The 22007-nt window shown below is 50.4% G+C and overlaps 2 protein-coding genes across 3 annotated transcripts; one reads left to right on the top strand and one right to left on the bottom strand.

Annotated features, from left to right (window-relative positions):
* The first annotated feature begins 2448 nt into the window (after positions 1 to 2448).
* Positions 2449 to 4359, top strand: LOC124503764 (interferon lambda-1-like). The gene has a single exon (XM_047069008.1). It carries the CDS (start codon positions 3281 to 3283, stop codon positions 3851 to 3853), a length of 573 nt encoding a protein of 190 aa, XP_046924964.1. The 5' UTR covers positions 2449 to 3280; the 3' UTR covers positions 3854 to 4359.
* Positions 4360 to 6868: 2509 nt separating this feature from the next.
* SPATA2 (spermatogenesis associated 2) lies at positions 6869 to 18091 on the bottom strand. 2 transcript variants are annotated; one of them, XM_047069060.1, is made up of 3 exons: positions 17880 to 18091; positions 11132 to 11576; positions 6869 to 10216 (listed from the first exon to the last, which is right to left on the bottom strand). In XM_047069060.1, exons 2-3 carry the CDS (start codon positions 11465 to 11467, stop codon positions 8990 to 8992), a joined length of 1563 nt encoding a protein of 520 aa, XP_046925016.1. In that variant the 5' UTR covers positions 11468 to 11576; positions 17880 to 18091; the 3' UTR covers positions 6869 to 8989. The 2 variants fall into 2 exon arrangements, with proteins under 2 accessions (XP_046925016.1, XP_046925017.1); XM_047069061.1 differs by lacking the exon at positions 17880 to 18091 and having other exon boundaries at positions 11132 to 11892.
* Positions 18092 to 22007: the final 3916 nt, after the last annotated feature.

Genomic DNA, 22007 nt, shown 5'->3' with positions numbered 1-22007 from the left:
GTAAGAAATTGCCTCAACATAATAAAGGCTACATATGAAAACCTATGTGTCTGGGTCGCCTGGGTGGTTCAGTCGGTTCAGCATCCGACTTTAGCTCAGGTCATGATCTCACAGTTTGTGAGTTCGAGCCCTGCTTCGGGCTCTGTGCTGACTGCTCAGAGTCTGGAGCCTGCTTCAGGTTCTGTGTCTCCCTTTCTCTCTGCCCCTCCCCTGCTCGCACTCTCTCTCTCTCAAATATAAACATTAAAAAATTGTTTTAATTAAAAAAAAAAGAAAACCTATGTGTCCCAGTGAACATCATACCCAATGGTAACAGACAGAAAGCTTTTCCTCTAATATCAGGAACAAGACAAGGATGCCTACTCTTGCCACTTGAGTTCAACACAGTGCTGGAAGTCAGCCAGAGCAGTTAGGTAAGAAAAAGAAATAAAAGGCATCCCAATTGGAAAGAAACAAATAAAATTGCATCTATTCTCAGATAACAAGATCTTCTATGTAGAAAACCCTAAAGATTTCACACACACACACACACACACACACACACACACACACACACACACGAAACCTGTTAGAATAAATGAATTCAACCAAGTTGCAGGATACAAAACTAGCACATAAAAAAAAAAATCAGTTGCCTTCTATACATACACAATGAGAAATCTGAAAATGAAATTATAAAAACAATCCCATTCACAGCATCAAAAATAATACAATCATTAGGAATAAACTCAAGCAAGGAAGTGAAAGATTTGTACCTGAAAACTATAAAACGTTACTGGAAGGAATTAAAGAAGACACAAATAAATGGAAAGATATTTTGTGTTCATGGGTTGGAAGACTTCATATTATAACAGTGTCCATACTACCCAAAGCAACCTACTGGTTCCATGCAATCAATCCCTGTCAAAATCCCAATGGCATTTTTGCAGAGCTGGAAAAAAATGGTCCTAAAATTTATACTGGATCTTGGGAATGCAAGCTGGTGCAGCCACTCTGGAAAACAGTGTGGAGGTTCTCAAAAAACTAAAAACAGAACTACCCTACGACCCAGCAATTGCACTACTAGGCATTTATCCAAGGGATACAGGTGTGCTGTTTTGAAAGGAAACATGCACCCCAATGTTTATAGCAGCACTTTCAGCAATAACCAAATTATGGAAAGAGCCCAAATGGCCATCGATGGACGAATGGATAAAGAAGATGTGGTGTGTATATATATATATATACACACACACACACACACACACACACACACACACACACATATACAATGGAGTATTACTCAGTAAAAAAAAATGAAATCTTTTGCAACTACATGGATGGAACTAGAGGTATGCTAAGTGAAATTAGAGAAAGACAAATATCATATGACTTCACTCATACGAGGACTTTAAGACACAGAACAGATGAACATAAGGGAAGGGAAGCAAAAATAATATAAAAACGGAGGGGAACAAAACATGAGACTCTTAAATATGGAGAACAAACAGAGGGTTACTGGAGGGGTTATGGGAGAGGGGATGGGCTAAATGGGTGAGGGGCACTAAGGAATCTACTCCTGAAATCACTGTTGCACTATATGCTAACTAACTTGGATGTAAATTTTAAAAAATAATAAAATTTAAAAAGAAAAAGCTGGTGGGGGGAGGGGAACTCCTCCTCTTCCCTGAGAAATTGCTTTTCACAACTTGTCACAGGCTTGTCACAGTATGACCACAGAGCTGATATGAAGATGTTGGAAGAAAATGAAATATTATTTATCTGTATTGTGAGCTGGAGAAGAAAGTAGAGAGTGGGGCCATCATGCACCAACCAGATCGTCCGTGATTCTCCCAGAGTAGCAGCTGGGTCTGGGACCACTGGCCTTCTTGGACTCTCAGACCATAGGTCAGGGAACATTTTCTATAAAGGGACTGATAACAAATATTTCCAGCTTTGAGGGCCACACAACTGTTCAACTCTGCCTCTGTAACCTGAAAGCAGCCACAGATATGAGCATGGCTAGGTTCCAACAAAGCTTTATTTATGGACATTGAAACTTGAACTTCATGTAATTTCCACATGTCACGAAATATTGTTCTTCTTTTGCTTTTTTTCCCACAGTTTAAAAAGGCAAAAAAAAAAAAAAATTATACTGGATCTCAAGGGGGTACCCTGAATAGTTGAAACAGTCTTCCTGATTTCAAAACATATTATATACAAAGCTACAGTAATCAAAATACTGTAGTACTGGGGGGCGCCTGGGGGGCTCAGTTCGGTTAAGTGTCTGACCTCGGCTCAGGTCATGATCTCATGGTTCGTGAGTTCAAGACCCGCATCGGGCTCTGTGCTGACAGCTCAGAGCCTGGAGCCTGCTTCGGATTCTGTGTCTCCTTCTCTCTCTGCCCCTCCCCCGTTCATACTCTGTCTCTGTCTCTCAAAAATAAATAAACACTGAAAAAATAAAAAAAAAAAAAACCTGTAGTACTGGCATAAAGATAGACTTAAAGACCAATGGAACAGAATAGAGCCCAATAAACCCTCGCATATATGATCAAATGAGCTTCAACAAGGGTACCAAGAACATACAATAGGGCAAGGACAGTCTCAACAAATGGTGGTGGGGAAACTGGAGATCCAAACGCAAAAGACTGAAGTTAGACCTTACCTTACGCCACATATAAAACTTAAAACGGATTAAAGGCCTAAATGTGAGATCTAAAACTATAAAACTCCTAGAAGAAAACACAGCGAGAAGTTTCGTGACAGTGAATCTGGCAATGATTTCCTGGATGTGACACCAAAAGCACGGGTAACAGAAGCAAAAGTACACAAATGGGACCACAGCAAACGAAGACTGCGCTTCAAAGGGAAGCCGCCTCTGCCGCTCAGGCACCCTCGCCCACACTCCTCGCCCCGGCACCTGCCTCGGCCTCGGTAAGGGGCTCCCCACAGTCAGCTGAAGGCTGCCCCAGAGAGTCCTAAACGCGATTGTCCAGACACTGGACTTCTCAGAAACAAGGCGTTCTCCTATGAGGGAATTTCAGTTTCTCTTTCCTTCTCGGCACAAGTCCAGGGAAGGGACTCATCGGATGCCTTTTCTCTACAGCTCAGGCGGCCTCGCCCACACCCACGTGCTCACCTGCTTCAGCGACTGGCTCCGCCTACTTAGGCCTTTTCAGGCCCAGTGGAGATTCCAATTTCCACTTGCCTTTTCACTTTACATACATCAGCTGGGATTGCCCAGCGATTCTGGCTAAAAGCGGAGCCATGCGGCCGGGGAAGCAGTCGAGATCGGGCCATGGCTCCAGCTTGGGTTGTGGTGCTGGTGACCGCGGTGCTGGGCTTGACCAGCGCGGGCCCTGTCCCCACTTCCAGGCCCCCCCCAACCAGGAGGGGCTGCCACGTGGGCAAGTTCCCATCTCTGTCGCCGAGGGAGCTAGAAGCCTTCAAGAAGGCCAGGGATGCCTTAGAAGAGTCACTCCCGCTGAAGAACTGGAGCTGTGGCTCTCGCCTCTTCCCCAGGACCAGGGACCTGATTCGACTGCAGGCCTGGGAGCGCCCTGCGGCCTTGGAGGCTGAACTAGACTTGACGCTGAAGGTCCTGGGGAACATGACCGACTCATCCCTGGGCGTCGTCCTGGACCAGCCCCTTCGTGTGCTGCGCCACATCCACTCCGAGCTCCAGGCCTGTGTCCGGGCTCAGCCCACGGCAGGACCCAGACCCCGCGGCCGCCTGCACCACTGGCTGCACCGGCTCCAGAGGGCCCCAGAGGAGTCTCAGGGATGCCTCGAGGCCTCCGTCACGTTCAACCTCTTCCGCCTCCTCACGCGGGACCTGAAGTGTGTCACCGGTGGAGACCTGTGCGTCTGAAAACCTGGACCCGACCCCAGCCCGTCCGGGACCCAGAACTTCTGTATGCACCAGGCCTCATCCTTCCTTAAGTTATTTCCTTTCAATCCCTTATTTATGGACCTGCAGCCCCGCTCCATAGCCATAAGAAATGTTTATTTTTCTACTTTTGTGCAATGTGCAGCAAATAAACAGTAAGGAAGAGAGAAAAAAAAGAGCCAACTACTCTGGAGATGGAGAGAACAGAGGAACATGTTAAACAACAGTGGGAGCTGCAATCGGCAAAGTGCAGACTCTAGCGAACTCTAAAGGACTAAAAATCCAGCTTGACAAAAACATTTCAAGGAAAAAAAAGAGAAAGATAGGGTCCCTATACTCTACAGGAACAGCTTTGAGGGTAACGGTGATTTAAAGGTCTATCCACGAAATGCAATGTGGAGACCTTATTTGAGCCCTGATACAAACTGTTTTTAAAATATGAATTTAGGGGCACCTGGGTGGCTCAGTCGGTCAAGCGTCCAACTTCGGCTCAGGTCATGATCTTGCAGTTCGTGAGTTCGAGCCCCGCGTCGGGCTCTGTGCTGACAGCTCGGAGCCTGGAGCCTGCTTCGGATTCTGGGTCTCCCTCTCTCTGCCCCTTCCCCGTTCATGCTCCGTCTCTCTCTGTCTCTCAAAGATGAATAAACGTTAAAAAACAATTTTTTTAATATGAATTTATACAACTGGACATCAGAACATTGACTGCCTATCTATCGCTATTAAAGAATTATAAAAATTTAGATGTGATAATGGTATGGTGTTTTAAAAGTCCCTTGTCTTTTAGAGACACATACTGAAATATTCCACTGAAGCAGATGTCTGGAATTTGCTTCAAAGGAATTTAGGAGGGAAGTGGATGGACAGGTAAAAAGGAAACCAGGTTGGCCACAAGTTGGTAGCTGTTAAATCATGGAAGCTGGGTTCATTTGTACCTCTTTTGTAAATAAGATGGTTTCTTAAATGAGAATATGGGCCGGGGGAGGGGGGTGGCGTTTAAGCAAGATAATGGCTCATTCCTCTCTTACATAAAAACTCTGGAGGTAGGCAGGGCAGGCTGGCTATGACGGCGGCTTCTTAAGCATCAGGGACCCAGCCGCTCCCAACCGCCCCTCCCTCATCACTTGGCTTCCGCCTCAGAGTCTCACTGGGCCGCTCCATTCCAACCAGGAAGGAGGCTCGGGTGGGAAGAAGAAAAGATCCTTCAAAGACATGTCTGAGAAGCCACACGAACCACTTCTCCGTCCCACTGCCCAGACACGGCCACATGACCACGCCTGGCTGCAGGAGCGGCTGGGGAAGGCAGTCTTTACTCTGGATGGCCATGTGTCTAAAAATCGGGGCTTCTATTACCAAGGGAGAAAGGGTGAGAGGAGACGGGGGTTCAACTCAAAGCGTCTGCCACAGCTCTTCTCTCTCTCTCTGAGACTGGTAATCGGGCGGGCGGGGTGCCACAGATCGGTGCTCGAAGCGGGCAGCAGGGCTACTGGGCAGCTGGCGGGCACGATGATGTTAAACATGCTTGTCGTTTACATACACAGATTAAGCAATCTGCTCTGAAGCCACGACTCTGCTCCGGGCGCAGCAGCGAGTGTCTGGCTTCCTCCGCTCTCCCAGGCTAGGTGCGCATCTCTAGGAAGCCGCTCTTCCTGGCGGTGCCATTTCCTGGGCTGCAGCTAAAACCCAACCCAGCTCTTGCGCCTCGGTCTGGCCCGAGGCCTGGATTATTTGTTCACCGGCGCACGAAATGGAGAAACCTGCTATTGTCTGACCGCTGAGGGGCCTTGTAGGGGCCGACCCGGCAGTGGTCACCGTCATGCAGAGACCCTGCTGCTACCAAAAGCCAGGATGTCCCAGGGCGCCTGGGTGGCTCAGTCGGCTAAGCGTCCAACTTCGTCTCAGGTCATAATCTCACGGTTCGTGGGTTCGAGCCCTGCGTCGGGCTCTGTGCTGACAGCTCAGAGCCTGGAACCTGCTTTGGATTCTGTGTCTCCCTCTCTCTCTGCCCCTCCCCCCCCTCAAAAATAAATAAACATTAAAAAAAAAAATTTAAGAAGCCAGGATGTCCCAAATCACAGCTGCTCTTCTACCACCCTCAAGATCTTTGCCATGTATCTTGCAAACCCTCCTTTTGAAAAACACTTAAGGGGCGCCTGGGTGGCGCAGTCGGTTAAGCGTCCGACTTCAGCCAGGTCACGATCTCGCGGTCCGTGAGTTCGAGCCCCGCGTCAGGCTCTGGGCTGATGGCTCGGAGCCTGGAGCCTGTTTCTGATTCTGTGTCTCCCTCTCTCTCTGCCCCTACCCCATTCGTGCTCTGTCTCTCTCTGTCCCAAAAATAAATAAAAAACGTGGAAAAAAAATTTAAAAAAAAAAAAGAAAAAAGAAAAACACTTAAGTTGATTTTTAAAGTGATCTCTTGTCATTGCTGTAGATGGAAAAGCAGTACTGCCTGCTCCAGACAGAAGGTAACGGGACACCTAGCTAAGACTCTGCCTAAGGCTCCGAGCCTAACACCTGCTTCCTCTTTGGTAAAGACAAGCTAGCATTAAATGGACTTTCTCCTTAAGGCATTTAAACGGATTGAAAGAAAAACGTAATCAATTTTTTTCATAATGTCCTTCAATGTTATTTAATGCCTGTCAGTCACCACCAACAATCATTTCTCCTGGAGTATGTAGTCCTACTCCTAAGAAACATGGCTGAACTTGGCACACCTCAGTTTCCCCACCTTACAGGTGGGGATCGTAACACTACCTAGTTTACAGGATGACGGAGACTATTCTGTGGAATCACGCATGTGAAGAGTCAGCATGCAAAGTACCTGGCTCACAGAGTAAGCACTCGAAAGCGGGGCTCTCATCAAGTTATCAGTTTTGTGGGAGAGAAAATGAGAGTCCTGTCATCAGAGGATACAGCTTGAGCAAAACAAACAAACCATCCAAGCAGCCCAAACTTCAAAAGCAGCAGGGAGGGAGGGACATAAAACTCCAAACACTTTAATAATGGAAGACACTTTATTATTTTTTTGAGTCATCTCTCAACATTTCAACTCTTGATAGAAATCAATCGCAAAACATCTGTCTTTTTAAATTAGCATGTATTTACCCATCTCAATCACAGCAACCTCATACAGTAAGGTACACGCCAAGGACACGGTCAGAGATCTCCTATTCCAGTCTATAAACACGGTATCTCCATGATGACATGTGTGCCGGACTTTCTCTCCCAGGACGAGGTGGGCACTCCTGCTCCTGCCCACCAGTAGAAGCTACCTGGCCTCACAGTCGCTTAAAAGTTCCTGTAGTGCTGGAGCGATCTGGGAACGGAAAACTAGAAAACTAGAGCTCTCAGGAGTAAAACAGGCATCGACACTTCTGAAACGTGGGAAGGAAGAACATCAAAGATGATGACCCCAGAATGGGCTGGTCTCAGTAATAAAGGTGTTGAAACTCAGCTGTATATACACATTGAGTATCTACATGTGCTCTACTAGATATATAAAAAAGAGCCACAGAAGATTTGGAAAACCTTAAAATCACTCCACTGCATTGGAAGAACATCAGCAAATTCACAGTGGCCTCAGGATTCAGCCAGAGCTAAATGTGTTCGAGAGCCGAACACCTCCTTCTACCAGAAAACCCACTGCACGTAAATTCCTATATTCTGTACATCACAAACACGTATGGCTAAAATATGTTAGTTCACAAGGAAGCGGTTTTTAGTTTCAAACTCTTGCCCCACTCCTGCTCTGCACCCCAAAAGCAACATCCAGGGGTCATTCACAGGAGGAGTATAAGGGGCCTTCAGGTTTGGAAGCGCTTAGGCTCAGCTGAGCATCTCAGGAGACGTCCGTCTGATGGGCACACGCTGACTCGGGCCCACTTTTAGTGCAAAAAGATCACCGACGTGGCAGAGGAGTCCTGGAAACAGGCGAAGAAGGCTGAGATGGAGGGGCGGGGAGATCCCAAATGACGTTCCTTCTCAAACGAGACTCAAGAAGTTCAGAGTGCAGGTTCACACGCGGCAAATGGCAAAGACCAGGCTGTAGGTCCGCAGGGTGAGGTTCCTGAAGGGTCACTAGGGTATCACAGTCCGCAGGTGCACAGAACTCCCGGCCCGCACTAGCCCCCTAAGTGTATGCTGGAGGTAGGTATATAGAGATTTATTGGAGGGAAGACAGTGGCTCGCCACCAATTCTGGGACATCGTCTGTTCCTCCTCTGCCCCCACACTCTCTGCTCTACCCTTGGGCTGTGGTGTGTGTAGGATACAACACGGAAGGGGAGGAGACCCTCCCTTGGAAGACTAAAGAACCCAGGCCATTTGTATAAATAGCTACATGATCAATGTTTTAACCACTGTGAAACACACGGCAAGTTGAATATTTATTTAAAAATAAATCTCAAAAATATCTATTTACAGTACAGTAAGAGGGGCATGTGCAAACAACAGAAAGGGGGAGAAGTCCATCCTGCCGTGGACGGTCCACGCTTCAGTGCGTCGGAGCAAAGTGCACAAACGCCACAGGCTGAACTGAGCTGTGGTGGCAACAGGATGCCGTTCGGTGAATACCGGACTCAGTCCACCTTTGAAACCCACACGGGTGGAAGTCAGGGGCGGGGAGTCCAGGAGGGGATCCTTGTGCCCGGGAAGGGGGTGGCCAAGGGATGAGCCACTGGAAGAGGCCCGGTGTGGCAGGAGGGCTCATTTCACAAGCCAACAGGCCTCTAGCTCGGCGCTCCAGGTGGGCGTTTGGAGGGGACCTGGAGGGCCCTTCCCAGTCCAAGTTGGCTTTGCAGTGGGAGGGGTGGGTGTGGCAAGAGTCTCAGAGACAGAAATCTTTGAAAACAAACAATGGAATAGGGAGTGGAGAGATTAGCAAAAATGAATCTGAACGGAAGTGCCACCCTCTCCCTTGTCAGGTGACAAAGCAGCCATCAAAGGAAATATCTGGGTCGCCAGGTGAACGCGCATGTGGTGCGGGCGACCCCACGATCCCCTGACACCTACACGGTCAAATGCAGGCCTCTGCTTCCGAGATCAATACGTGAACACTTCTTCCCTGGGGGAACCCAGAAAGTCGGTGGTGTAGCCCTTGGAGCAGGGGGGTGCAAGGTCGAGTCTATCTGTACACGAGATGGGAGAGCTGGGTGGACTTGTAGTTCAGCTGGTTGTTGGGCATGAACTTGTGCAGCTCACTCTTTTTGCAGCAGGGGTCATAATGGTAGGCGCCGAGGCAGGTGTCGCAGGAGACTTTTGAACACTGGGTGCAGGTGTTGGCGGCACCCGGGCGGTTACAGAAGCCACAGCGGGAGGTGGCTGTGGCCGAGGGCTTGGGTTTCGGGTGGAGGTGCGGCAGCCGGTCGAGGCCCTGAGTCTGGCCCGCGTACTTGTCCCGCAGAGACGACGCGTGGGCCAGGCTGTCGTGGGCAGAGGCCTTGCTGGGGAAGGCGCCGGGCCTGGGGGCCGGGGGACCGGCAAGCAGGCCGTCGCAGCGCTGGCAGAGGGAGGAGCTGCAGGACAGACCGCAGTTTTGGCACTTGGACAGGGCGGACTCTTTGGCGGGGGGCGAGCGCTTGTGGTAGGGGGCGTGGGCATCACTTCTGAGCAGCCACACGTCCGGCCGCAGGGCGTCCTGCCTCCGGGACGCGGCCCTCGGCTCCGAGTCCGTGTACAGATCCACGTCATCCTGAGCGGAGAAGTACGTGCCACGCAGCGGGCCCAGACCGTTGTTCGGCGAGGGGGGCGGCAGGTCATCCGGGCTTCCGTGGGCGGAGCTGGACACGGCCAGGAGCGAGGGGGACGGGCGGCTGATCTCGTCCTTGAGGCCATCGCCCACGTCTGCGGCCACCGGCTCCTTCCGCAGGCTCAGCGAGGCCTTCAGGGGCGGCTTCCGGCTCTCCCAGTAGCTGTCATAGGCGTCCACCGACCTCGAGGGCTTGGTCACCCGTGGCTTGTAGTAGTCCTTGGCCGCCCGCTCGCTGGCTGACTTCTGCAGCGCCACGCGGGCCATGGAGGCCGTCAGGTGCTCCCGGCCCTCAGCCCGGCGCCGCAGGGCCTCGGAGCAGCCCCGCACGTCCTCCGCGCTGCTCTTGCGCTCGCTCACCACGTCCAGCTCGGAGTAGCCCTTGTCCTTGACTTGTGAGTGGATTTCCAGCATCTGCTCACACTCCACCTTGGCCAGAAAGAGCTCAAAGGAGACCATCTTCACCTGGAGGGTCTCCACAAGCTCTTTGAGTTTGTACGCAGTCCCTAACTCAGGCACGTAGCCCATGTAATGCAGGATGGCTCGGATGTCCTCTTCCAGCAACGACGACTTGACATAATAAACGAAGGGGCCCGTGTAGGTCTAGGAGAAGGAAGGGGACAGAAAAAGGCGGGATTTGCTCTCTGAGGCACACGTGGTCTGAGCACACCCAAGTGTGAGCGGGGGGAGGAGAGAGGAGGGAAAGATCTCAGCAGCCCCCCCCCCCCCGCGTAGCAGACAGAGGCCAGCTGGGCACACGGCGTGAGGGGAGCTGCACGGCACGGCCTTGAGCGGGAGGGCACAAAGCCACCAGCTCCCCATACGAGCTTCCGCGGCTCTGCGCCATTTGAGGAAACAGGGCAAACGTGGTGAAGAGAGGGGATCAGAGCCGAGGCGGAAGGCCCAATGAGCAGGAAGAATATTCCTTTCTGGATTTCTGCGGAGTTCTGAAGAACAAAAGCCTGGCTTTGTGGAAACTCTCCTGAGCCATCGCTGCCTTCAGCACGATTCAGAATTCTCTCGCTCTCTTAAATCCATCCTCCACTCTCCTGTCTCTTCCCACTTAGTCCGAACCGCCTCTCAGGGGACCCCGGCGTCTGCAGCAGCCTCCTAACTGGTCTCACCGCCCCACTGGTCTCCTTCCCATACAACAGAATGCTTTCCAAATGTAAACCCGATCTGGGCCTGCCTTGCCTCCCAGCCTACTTAGGGCAAATTCAAGCCCTTTGCCCTGGGCTTGGAGGTCCTGCGTAACCAGGGTGCTGCCCGCCTTTCCAACTTCACAGCTTCAGACAGGAGTTGCCAGGGGCAGGGACTCAGTAAAGAGAGGACACTGGTCAGACGGGCAAGGTGGGGAACAGTAGGGGGTACTTCTAGTTGTTGGACCAAAGGCGGTGGGCAAGATACCCGGACGGGTCTGCAGGCAGAGGAGGGATGTAACTGGCACAAGCCCTCTCAGGTCGGACTGGGAGGGGCAAGAAGGGAGACCGGTGGGCACGGCCCTTCCCCAGACCTTACCTTGATGCTTCTGAATTCCTTCTTCCACGGGTAGAGGAAGAGGTTGACACCGACCGTTTCCAGCACACTGAAGGCGCAGGCCAAAGCCCGCAGGCTGGAGGAGCTCAGCGAGCGCAGGGAGCTCTCCACCACCTCATAGAACTGGATCAGCCGGAATCGATAAAAGGGATCCACCTTGTGCAGGCTGAGCAGCGTCGAGGCTGCGACCCGCAGGTACTCATCGTTGCCAGGCCGCTGCTTGCTGGGGGTGGCATCCACTTTGCCCTCGTGGAACTGCACGTACTTCCGAAATAAATCATCCTTGTATTTTGTATCCATTGAACTGGGCTTCCCCATCCGATCCAGGGACGGGGGGGCTACCTTATCTCCTCCATGGCTTCTGGGTTCGAGGCAGTGACATCGCTAAAAGCACTGACATGTTGCCCACCTGGACTAGGGGCATGCTCTGGAAGGGGAAGAACAAGAAGCACATCATTCCTCGAACGGGTCCACGTACCAGCTCGTGGCTGCCGAGGCAAAACGAAAGTCAGAACTGGCCTGAGCTACAACTGGGCACCACCAGCCCCCGGCCCCTCTCTGCGCATCCATGCAACACATTTAACTGAACACGTACTATGTTGCAAAGTTGTGGTAGAAACAAGACAGGTAGGTCCTTGACTTTGCTGAACTCATAAATGAAGAATGTGATTAGGAGCACCCAACCTGGTTTTGTAGGGAGGAGGAGAAAGTTTAAAAAATCCCCCCCACCCCCTGGAACCAGAGCGTATTATGCTAAGTGAAATAAGTCAGAGAGAGACAAATATCCTATGATTTCACTCACATGTGGAATTTAAGAACCAAAACAGATGAACACAGGGGAAGGGAAGGAAAAATAAAAACAGGGAGGCAAACCGTAAGAGACTCTTCAATACAGAGAACAAACTGAGGGTTGCTGGAGGGGAGGTGGGTGGGGGGATGGGCTAAATGGGGGATGGGCATTAAGGAAGGCACTTGTTGGGAGGAGCACTGGGTGTCATATGTAAGAGAGGAATCACTAACTGGGTTCTACTCCTACACTGTATGTTAACGAACTTGAATTTAAATAAATAAATAGATATCTCCCTACCCCCACCCCAGGCAACGAAGGTTAGACTTGAAGGATGAGGAGTTTGCCAGGCCAAGAGGTGGGAGGAGAATGTAACATCAGAGGCGTCCCTAGGGAGGAAGGCCCTGAGCTAATGCTGCCAGGCACTCACGCACACTAATGCTCTTCATCTTCTTAAACCACCCTAGGAGACACAGGCACTACTACTCTGATCCCCGCTTTACAGGTGCAAAAGCCAAGACAGAGAAATGTAAAGAAGGTGCCCAAAGTTACAGAACCACGAAGAGGCAGGGCTGAGACGAGAGCCCTGGCAGCTGAGCTCCATGGTCGACGCCCTTACCCACCACTCCCTGCTTTCCTGAGGCAGGAAGGAGCTTGGCGAACACAAAGAAGGCCAGGATGGCTGAAGCGGCCAGGGGGAGGGAAGGGAGTGACCAGAGATGAGGCCGCAGGCACCAGCAGGGCAGGATCCTGTGCCTCGAGGCTCAGAGAGCAGAGCGTGTGAAGAGCTGTGTATTTTATTCCAAGAGGCATGTGAAGCCCCAGAAGAGCTCAAAGCAAGGCAGGGAGGGCCGTGATCACATCTGCAACTTTAAAGAAAGACCACACTGGCTGGTGCCCCCTGGAGGATCTCTGACAGCCTGCTACCTTAGGAAAGGTTTACAGTTCTCCAATACCTATAGCTTATTCCCCTATACTTAGGAGAGGTTTACAGTTCCAATGGACAGGACAGAACATTCTGAGTTGGGGCACACCAAATTTGTACTTTTTTAAAAAAAATTTATTTATTTTAAGAGAGAGAAAATGAGTGCACATGTGCACGAGGGGGGGGGGGGGGGGGGGTTAGAGAATCCCAAGCATGTTCTGACTCGAGGCTCGAATTCATGAACCGTACTGCTGGACCACTCAGGCGCCCGAATCTGAACACTTGCTGTCTGCGGGGCCACGGGTTAGAACACGCACAGAGTAACCAGCATGGTCAGTGCCACAATGCTGGGAGCAGACCTGCATTCATCGAGGGTACTGCCGGGGCCCCAGGAGGCAGCACAGCACAGATCTGATCTATGAACAGCTCGGTCTGCTTCTCTGGGCCAGTCAGATAAATTGCTCAGCCTCTCTGGGCTTGTTTTCTCATCTGACAGTGGGGGTTGATCATAGTACCTGGAGTTCAGAGTCGGTGTAAGGATGATGATCAGTATATAAAGGTCTTCACAGAGGGCTGGCTCGAAATACGCCCTTGAAAAACACGAACAGCTATTCCTGGTATCTGAAGGTGCTATACCCCTGCCAAAATGCCAGGCGTTTTCTTTTATTTTTTTCTTGAGAGAGAGAGAGAGAGCAAAAGCAGGGGAGGGGCAGAGAGAAGGAGACACAGAATCTGAAGCAGGCTCCAGGTTCTGAGCTGTCAACACAGGGCCCAACACAGGGTTCGAACTCGTGAACAGTGAGATCATGACCTGAGCCAAAGTCGGACACCTAACCGACTGAGCCACCCAGGCACCCCTAAAATGCCAAGCATTTTCAAGAAGGTAAGGTGAGCGTGGGCAAATATCTCCAGCCAGGTGGGGGATGTGCATTTTCACAGTCGCCCATCCTGACCACAAGCTCCACGGGTGCAAGGACCCTGACTGAATTACTCAGTAAGGTAACTAAGCACAGAACCAGAGGCGGGCAGGGAACGTGCTTCAGAAACACCTGCTAGCTAAGTGGAGGAGGCTCCTGCTGGCTGTGGAGACCACATGGGACTGAGAAGGAAGCTACAGTGAGAAGGGACAGGCCCAGCAGTCCTTCAGATCTGAGTTCAGCTCAGGAAGTGCTAAGGGCCCACAAACCTGGCAACGATCATGAGGTCAATAAAATCATCCACTCTCAATGAGCCACTCACCTGGCTTCTTCACAGTTTTGGGGAGACTCCAAGGATCTTAACCAGGAAGTGAGGGGTGAGATGTGCAGGAGAACTGGGGACAGAGAGGCCACTTTCTCCCAACCACTGCCCTCCCAAGGGAGCCCCATGCTTCAAGAACACATACAGCCAAGGAGCACAGGAGGCACATGAAAATCCATTAGGATAAAATTCTACCTCCTGACCAAGGCCAAAGGCTTCTCACGGTCTACCCCTGCTCATCTCTCATAGCTGTCCTCCCCTTCCAAGTTCCACCCACACAAACCTTTCTGTTGTTCCTCAAACACACAAAGCTCACTTCTGTCTCAGGACCTTTGCCCGCGTTGTTCCTTCTGTATGTTCTTCCTCTGATTCTTCCCGTAGCTGGCTCACATTCGTTTTTCGGGCCTTAGCTCCAATGTCCCCCCTCAGAGGCCTCGCTGACAACCCCAGCTCAGTGACTCCCACTTTCCTAGTCCCTCATTACCCCATTATCCTGGGGTAATCACCAGCTGAAAGTGTCGTTATTCATTTACTAACTTCCCCTCTTTGTACCCCCACCGTAACCCAGCATGCTTCACAAAGGCAAGGACCACATCTGTTTCATTCACCACAGCGCCTGGAACACAGCTTCGCACACAGTAGGCGTTTGATAAAACAGGAGAAATGAAAGAGGCATTCGTGACGCCATGCCTTCAGTTTCTCATTGAGCTCTCCCAAGATTCCAGGGAGGTCAGCTCCATGACAGGACATGCTGTTAAGTAGCCAGAGCTACTGGACCCAAGATTCCAAGCCTGACCTTTTGAGGCACCCGTGTTCCTCCCATACCTCCAGGACTCTTGGGCTCAACAAGTATTTATGCAGCACCTATCTCGTGCCAGGCCCTCGGATGGGTGCAGTGGGGGGATAATCGGGGGTGGGGGGGAACTGCAGTTGGGAAGCCACAGCCCTGCCCTCAATCCTACCTACAAGAGGTCACTATCAATGTATGTATCGCAAGCCGAGAGAAGACATCACTGTCCTACCAATAAAAACCGGTATGTATTTCCTATTTTGTATTTACAAGAGAAACTTCCATCCTGCCTCTGGTCCCAGGGACTATTTTTTGGTACATCTGAGAAAAACGTAAACAAAGGGACATGAAGCCTCCTAAATGCGGCTGTGATTTTTCTCTGACGAAGTCAGCGCTGAGCCTATAGAGGCTGATTTTTTTTTTTTTTTTTTTTTTTTTTTTTACAAAGTCAGCCACTCTCAAGCTCAGTGTCTGCTGCTCTGTAATCACATCACAGTCCACACCCATGTTTGTTGCTGGCACACAATAAACAAGGAAAAGGGATCCAAATAGCCCAATCGGTGTTGGTGTTCCAAATCCTCAAGTCAAGGATGGGAAACCCATCTATGATGAGTCTTGAGTGAACCTAGGTAGGTGAGTAAAAAGGTGAAAGAAAATGAACGCTAAGAGGTAATTAAAGAAAGGGAGACGGGAATGAATCATCACTGAGGTCCTACTACTCACTCAGCACTGGGTCTTCTGCTTTACCTGCATCATCCCATTTAATCCTCACACCAGCTCTAGGAGGAAGCCAAAGTTCAGCCATGAAACAACCAGCCCAACAGAGCTCCCAAGGGTCCGAGCTGGAATTTGAACTTGGGTTGGCAGGCCCTGAGGCCTGGGTTTTTTCCCCCGTTTCCCCCACTCATTTATTGCTACAATCTACCATTCACTAAGGGATCAGTACATGAGGGCCCTCTGCTAAGTGCTCAATGAAAATCAGTGAAAGCCACAGGACAGCCCCAAGGTTAAAGAGGAAACTGAGGCTCAGCGAGGCCAAATCACTTGTCCTGAATCACAGGGAAGGAAGAAGGAGGATCTGAGGTCCGCACCAAGGTCCGATGCCCAAACCCTGACTCAAGCTCTATGCTGCTTCTGGGCTGCACCTGCCGGACAGCTCTACTTGAAAGGGCTAGGCTAAGTTAGAACATCCCATGGCAGGGCAAGCAGACTTGAGTTCTAAAAATTGCTATAGTAGCAAAATTCCCATCTTCCCACACCGAAGGGGGCTGGAAGAGCTGCAAATCTCTTTAAGATGTAAGCTCAAGGGCCAAGGGAAGAGGCTGGCCAGAGACCGGCCAGTGGTAAAGCAGCTGACATCATCCCTCCTGAATACATTTTCTGAGAATACAGGCTGCATTGTAGCTGGTCATAGCTGGTGTCTTTTCTGAGCATAGAGCCAGCAATTTATTCCCAGCACTCTGCAAGAACAACAAAAAAACACGCTCTCTGCAAAAACAGCGTGGTTACAGGAGACTAGACAGCGCAATGACAGAAGCCGTTAATTTCTCCAAGCAACCCAAGGATTGGAGCGCCATGACGTGCCAGTCTGGTGGGGGGGGGGGGGGGCGGGAAATGGCACTGTGAACATCCCTAACAGCGTCAGGCGGGTGCCCAGAGCCAAGAGGCCTGGTCAGCACTCCCTGCACCCACAATCTGGACTCCCTTGGAAAAGCAACTCAATGAAGAGAGAAGATGTTACATATACACTCAGGGAGGTGGTGGTTTTTTCATGACGATGATAATTTTTTTAATGGTTTTTTTTTGTTTTTGTTTTTGTTTTTTTTAATAATAATGTCAAAGGAAAGCTGTATCTGTTTCAAACCCCACTGAAAGGAACTGAAATGATTTGGGGTAGCAAAGCATTAGCTTGGCCCATTCAAGCACAAACATCCCCCAAGCAGCATCTGAAGGAGCCCCCTCCCTGCACAGACATAGGCTATTTAGGACGCATCATTGCCCCAGTCCACAGGTTTATAGATCTCTGGTCTAGCTTCAGCCAGCTCAGAGTTCCCTCGGCCTCCTAACAGCAGCAAGAGGAGAGCAAGCCATTCAACCTCTTCGTACGCCACTCTTTTGCACACATTCCAAACCCGAGGTTCCTGAGACACATCCAAGGCACCTTGCACTGCCTGTGAAACACCAGAGGGCCCCCATACCCCAATCAGATTCCAGAGAGATTCAGAGAGAGGTCTTGCAAACCTCTGAAAATAACACCAGCTATAACCTGCTGAAAACGGGCTTTCCTACTGGCAGCTGCCTCTCAGAGAGGCTCTGAAGGAAGCAGTTTCCACTCCCTGCTGGGGACAGGAGCTGGCGGCTGCTATTCCCAAACTGGTAATTCCTAGTCTCTGAGGGCCGTATCAGTTGTAAAAAAACACCCCAGTCCCAAACTCAGGCCCCATCTGGCTTTGTGAATGAATTCACTGCAGCTATCACTTATTGGACGCCAGCTGTATGCCAGAGACCGTGCTTCACAAGCATTATCTCATTTCATCCCCACTACGGCCCTAGCAGGCAGGTTCACTCCCATTTAAGTAATTAGGCAAATGAGGCTCAGAAAATGAAATGACTTGTCCAAGGTCACACAATAAGTACAAACCCAGATCGGCTGCCAGACACTGGGCTGGGGACCACTGCGCGGTAACTGCCTCGCGGTGGGGTCGGGTGGCCTCCTACTTGGTTAGTCGCCGAAGAGGGGGTGTTCCTCCTGAGCTGCCCTGAGCCACCCATGGCCGGTCCCAGGAATCTGCGAGGCAGTCTCCGGGGGAGTGGGGATCCTGAGGACAAGCTGGGCCCTCGGGACGCAGAAAAGGCGGGCCCGCCCGCCGCCCCCGCCGGCCGCAAGGGGACCCCGCTCTCGGGTTGGCCGAGCCCCGCCGAATCGGGCGCCCCCTCTGCCCTGGGAAGCGCCGGAGGCCGTTTCCGCTCGCGGCCGCCCCGCACTCACCCGGCACTGCCGCCAAGGACGCCCCGGCCGAGGGTATCCAGAAGGAGCCGCGGCCGCCGCCGGAGCCGGGCCCCGCTGGGCTCTCGCCGCTCCGGCCGGCTGCAAGGGACCGAAGCCAGTACCCCGAGACTAGCGGCGACCCGGAAACACTAGGCCAGGAAGTGACGCCTCTCGGAGGCGGGTCCAAAGGGAGGCTGGGCCGCGGCTGCGCGTCGTACCGGAGCGAGGCCGATGGCCGCGGGCTACGGAGGGAGAAGCGGGAGGTAGAAGAACGAGCGGAGGAGTCGCGGAATCCGGCTCTGGGGCTTGCAGGGCCGCCGCCTCGACTCGGACTAGCCCCGGAAACAAACGAGCCGGACGTGACGCACGCCAGCCCCAGGATGGTGGCTGGCCGGGTTGTCATGGGAACCGGTGTGGAGCCGGGCGGTGGAGGCTAGGAGCTGCGAGCGCGGACTGAGTGATCCCCGGCCTCCGCCTCCCGGACTCGTCCCTTGTCCAGATGATCTGCGAGCAGCTCTCCCGACTGAGCCTGAGCAGGAGCTGAGAGTTGGAGTCCTCACCCCATTTTACAGACACAAATAACGAGGCTTAAAGAGAGCAAGTGAGGTGCCAGGATCACGCGAGATGGAATCCGGCCTTGAGAGGACTGTCTTTAAGAACGGGGCTCCCAGCTTTGCCTTTGCCACTTACTAGGGGCGTGACCTTGGGCAAGTTACCTCGCCTATACGAGCCTCAGCTTTTTCACTTGCCTTTCATATTGCCTCCTTGCTTTGCTACTTTTCACCAAACACCTTAGTACCAGCATGGTCTACACTGGCTTCAATCATGGTGTGGCTTGGACTTGTCTATACTCCCACCAAACATATTGACCGTGAGCTCACCGAGGACTCAGTTTTTGTGGTTCACCATTCCACTGAATCCTTAGTGATTGTCTAACACGTATCCAAGACTTTGTCAGACATATTTGCGACTGGACCATGATTCTGTCTCTCAAACTTAACCCCAGACATTTATTGAAGTCTCGGAGCCCACTCCATGCCCTGTTCTCTTCCTCCATCATGCTCTTCTACCCTTCTGGCCTCTGTGCCTCTATATGCTGTTCCCTCAGTGTAAATGTTTTTCCCCCTCACCTCTTTCCTTCCCAAGATAGATAAGTAGATAGATAGACAGACTCGCTTTAAACCTGACACCCCCACAAAACCTGGAGCTCCTTACTCATCTGTGTTTCCCCTGAGCTCTGCACGCGTCTGATCTGGATGTGCCCAACAGATGTTCCTTGATTGCAGGATTCTCTCTCTCAGTCTTAGTGTCGCCAGCTAAAGCCACTGGGTCTTGTCTCAGAGGAGCCAATGACAAAATACACAGGGAAACATCTGGAGAACCAGCAACCCGCTATTCAAACAGCAGTGATGACTATACCTGTTGCTATCTGAACACCACTCGAGGTCTTTGTGTACTTCAACCTTTATCAGCTCAGGTTTAGGCTCCTCTCTTAATTATCTGCAAAGTGATGGTGAGGAAAACTGTCCCACAGAACTCTCTGCCTTTGCAACAACTCAAAACTTTCCTTTGGAAACTGTTACAAGACTGCACAATGGTGGCTAAGAAGTCCCTTACAGCTCTGTGGTTCTGGGGCAGCCAAAAGGGAAACAGATTTTTAAGGAGGCTTTACTAGTAGGAAACCCTGGTCATTGAGATGCAGTGACATTTTATATCAGAAAGGACCCAAAGTCTCCCCAAGGGAGTCATGTTTCTCATCTTTTAGACAGGGTTGAAGGCCTGAGATTTCTCTGCTTGGTGATGTGGAATGATAGAAGCATCCTTTTCAGATTTCATTACATAACGATTAGCAGATTATATAATAGACATGTGACAATGATTAGGCACCTCTACTTCCTCAGAGCCAACAACACGAAAAATCTACCTACTTCTTTCTATTTTTTACTTTTTTATCACAAAAAAATAATGCATGAATTTCAATGATACAGATGTGTTTAGAACAAAAAAGGAAAGCAACCCTATGACCCAGCAATTTGATTTATTGGAATCTACCAGAGAAGCAAGCATAAGTACACAGACCTGTTGCATCCTTGTTGGTATTGCAAAAGCAAAAACCAAAAACATTCTAAATGCTCATCAATAGGGAAATGAAGTATCCATCCTAATGAATACTATGTATCACTTAAAAAAGATCATGTAAACCTACCTTACTCTGCAGTACATTTTGTGGAATGAAAAAAGAAAGACATCCCCCGAAATGGAATACAAGACATCAACCAATATTATATATGTTCTAAAGGTATGTGTATATGTATAAAGTCAACAGGAGACAATAATGCAAATACCGATCATTTGTTGTTTTTTTTTTAACAATTAAAAAAAAAATTTTTTTTTAACGTTTATTTATTTTTGAGACAGAAGGAGAGACAGAGCATGAACGGGGGAGGAGCAGAGAGAGAGGGAGACACAGAATCGGAAGCAGGCTCCAGGCTCTAAGCCATCAGCCCAGAGCCTGACGCGGGGCTCGAACTCATGGACCGCGAGATCGCGAGATCGGGAGATCGTGACCTGAGCTGAAGTCGGACGCTTAACCAACTGAGCCACCCAGGCGCCCCTCGATCATTTGTTTTTTAAATAATTCTACAAATACATATTATATGATTTTTATTAATATCTGCCCCCCCAAAAAAGTAAGCTCCATGAGGACATAACTATACCTGTTTTTCTCACAATTATATCAACACTATCCCCCATACATATACTACCCCACACAAAATAGGAGGTTCAACAGTATTCGTGTGTTGTTGTTTTTTTTTTTTAATTTTTTTTTTTCAACGTTTATTTATTTTTGGGACAGAGAGAGACAGAGCATGAACGGGGGAGGGGCAGAGAGAGAGGGAGACACAGAATCGGAAACAGGCTCCAGGCTCTGAGCCATCAGCCCAGAGCCTGACGCGGGGCTCGAACTCCGGGACCGCGAGATCGTGACCTGGCTGAAGTCGGACGCCTAACCGACTGCGCCACCCAGGCGCCCCTCGTGTGTTTGTTTTTTAAGCAAGGCTCCACATCCAAAGTGGGGCTCGAACTCATGACTCTGAGCTCAAGAGTCCCAGGCTCTACGGACTGAGCCAGCCAGGCGTCCCCAACAGTATTTGTTTCTGATGGAAATTTTCACTGAATCCCGGGTTTGATGTTAAGATTTCAGGGGCATGACTATGAACAAGATGGACACAGCCCCTGCCTCAAGGAATGTATAGTCTCCTTACCAGAAAGAGAACATTAATAAGACTAGGTTCCTATTGTCCAAATCTGGGACAATCTGAACATCAAAATAAGTAATGATACTGATGAATTATAATACTTCGGAGGGAGGGGAAGAAACCATGATCCCGTACTAATACTAAACATAAAAACACGAAATGCTGTGTTTGTCAGAGGAACATGCCCCAGGGCTACATGTGGCCCTGGATGCCAGGTCTGACCCCCGCACTAAGGGTGGATGAGAAGCAACAAGTTAGTTCACCTAGTTAGAGAGATGAATGCATGAGGCAAGCCGAGAATGCGTTGATAGAAGGGCAGCCCAGTCTCTGAGGACCTCAAATGTCAGGCCAAGAGTCTGGGTTTGCCCCTGTGAGCACCGGGGAACCACTGAAAGTCTGTGAGCAGGAAGGATGGTAGTTACAGCCCTTGCTCTCCAGACCAGGTGTTTGGTGCTTGGTAGACAAGAAATCAGCACGTAAGGCCCCTAGAAATATGGCGCAATGGAATAGAAATGACTCTGCGGCCAGTGGACCTGGGTTCAAGTCCCTGGTACTGCATTTAGTAGCCCCATGAGTTGGACAAGCCACTCAGTCTCTCTTAGCCCCTCTACAAGCCTGGACTCTGGAACCAGAATGCCTAGATTGGACTTTGCTGCTTCCTTGCAGCAAACATAAATATAAATATATACAAATATATATAAATAAATATAATATATATATTAATATAAAACAAACACAGCAAAATAGGAACATCCAGGAATGTGGGTGAAGGAAGGGTGTATACCAAGGTTCATTGTATTATTCTTGCACCTTTCCTCCAAGTTAAAATTAAAAAAAAAAAAGGTTGAGAAAAGCAAGTATCAAAATA

The sequence above is a fragment of the Lynx rufus genome, unplaced genomic scaffold, assembly GCF_022079265.1.
Source record: "Lynx rufus isolate CCGP_SWC_20201006 ecotype Redwood Valley unplaced genomic scaffold, mLynRuf1.p SCAF_8, whole genome shotgun sequence".
NCBI classification, from domain to species: Eukaryota; Metazoa; Chordata; class Mammalia; order Carnivora; family Felidae; genus Lynx; species Lynx rufus.
The sequence above is the reverse complement of the archived record's forward strand: the minus strand, read 5'-3'. Positions and strand labels throughout refer to the sequence as shown.

What these genes read in the sequence shown, in the direction of transcription:
- LOC124503764 (XM_047069008.1), top strand. Translation starts at nt 3,281, where the DNA reads ATGGCTCCAGCTTGGGTTGTGGTGCTGGTGACCGCGGTGCTGGGCTTG.
- SPATA2 (XM_047069060.1), bottom strand. Translation starts at nt 11,467, where the DNA reads ATGGGGAAGCCCAGTTCAATGGATACAAAATACAAGGATGATTTATTT. An exon ending in AGGAATTCAGAAGCATCAAG is followed by an intron (nt 10,217 to 11,131) that starts GTAAGGTCTGGG and finishes TCCTTCTCCTAG; the next exon opens with ACCTACACGGGCCCCTTCGT.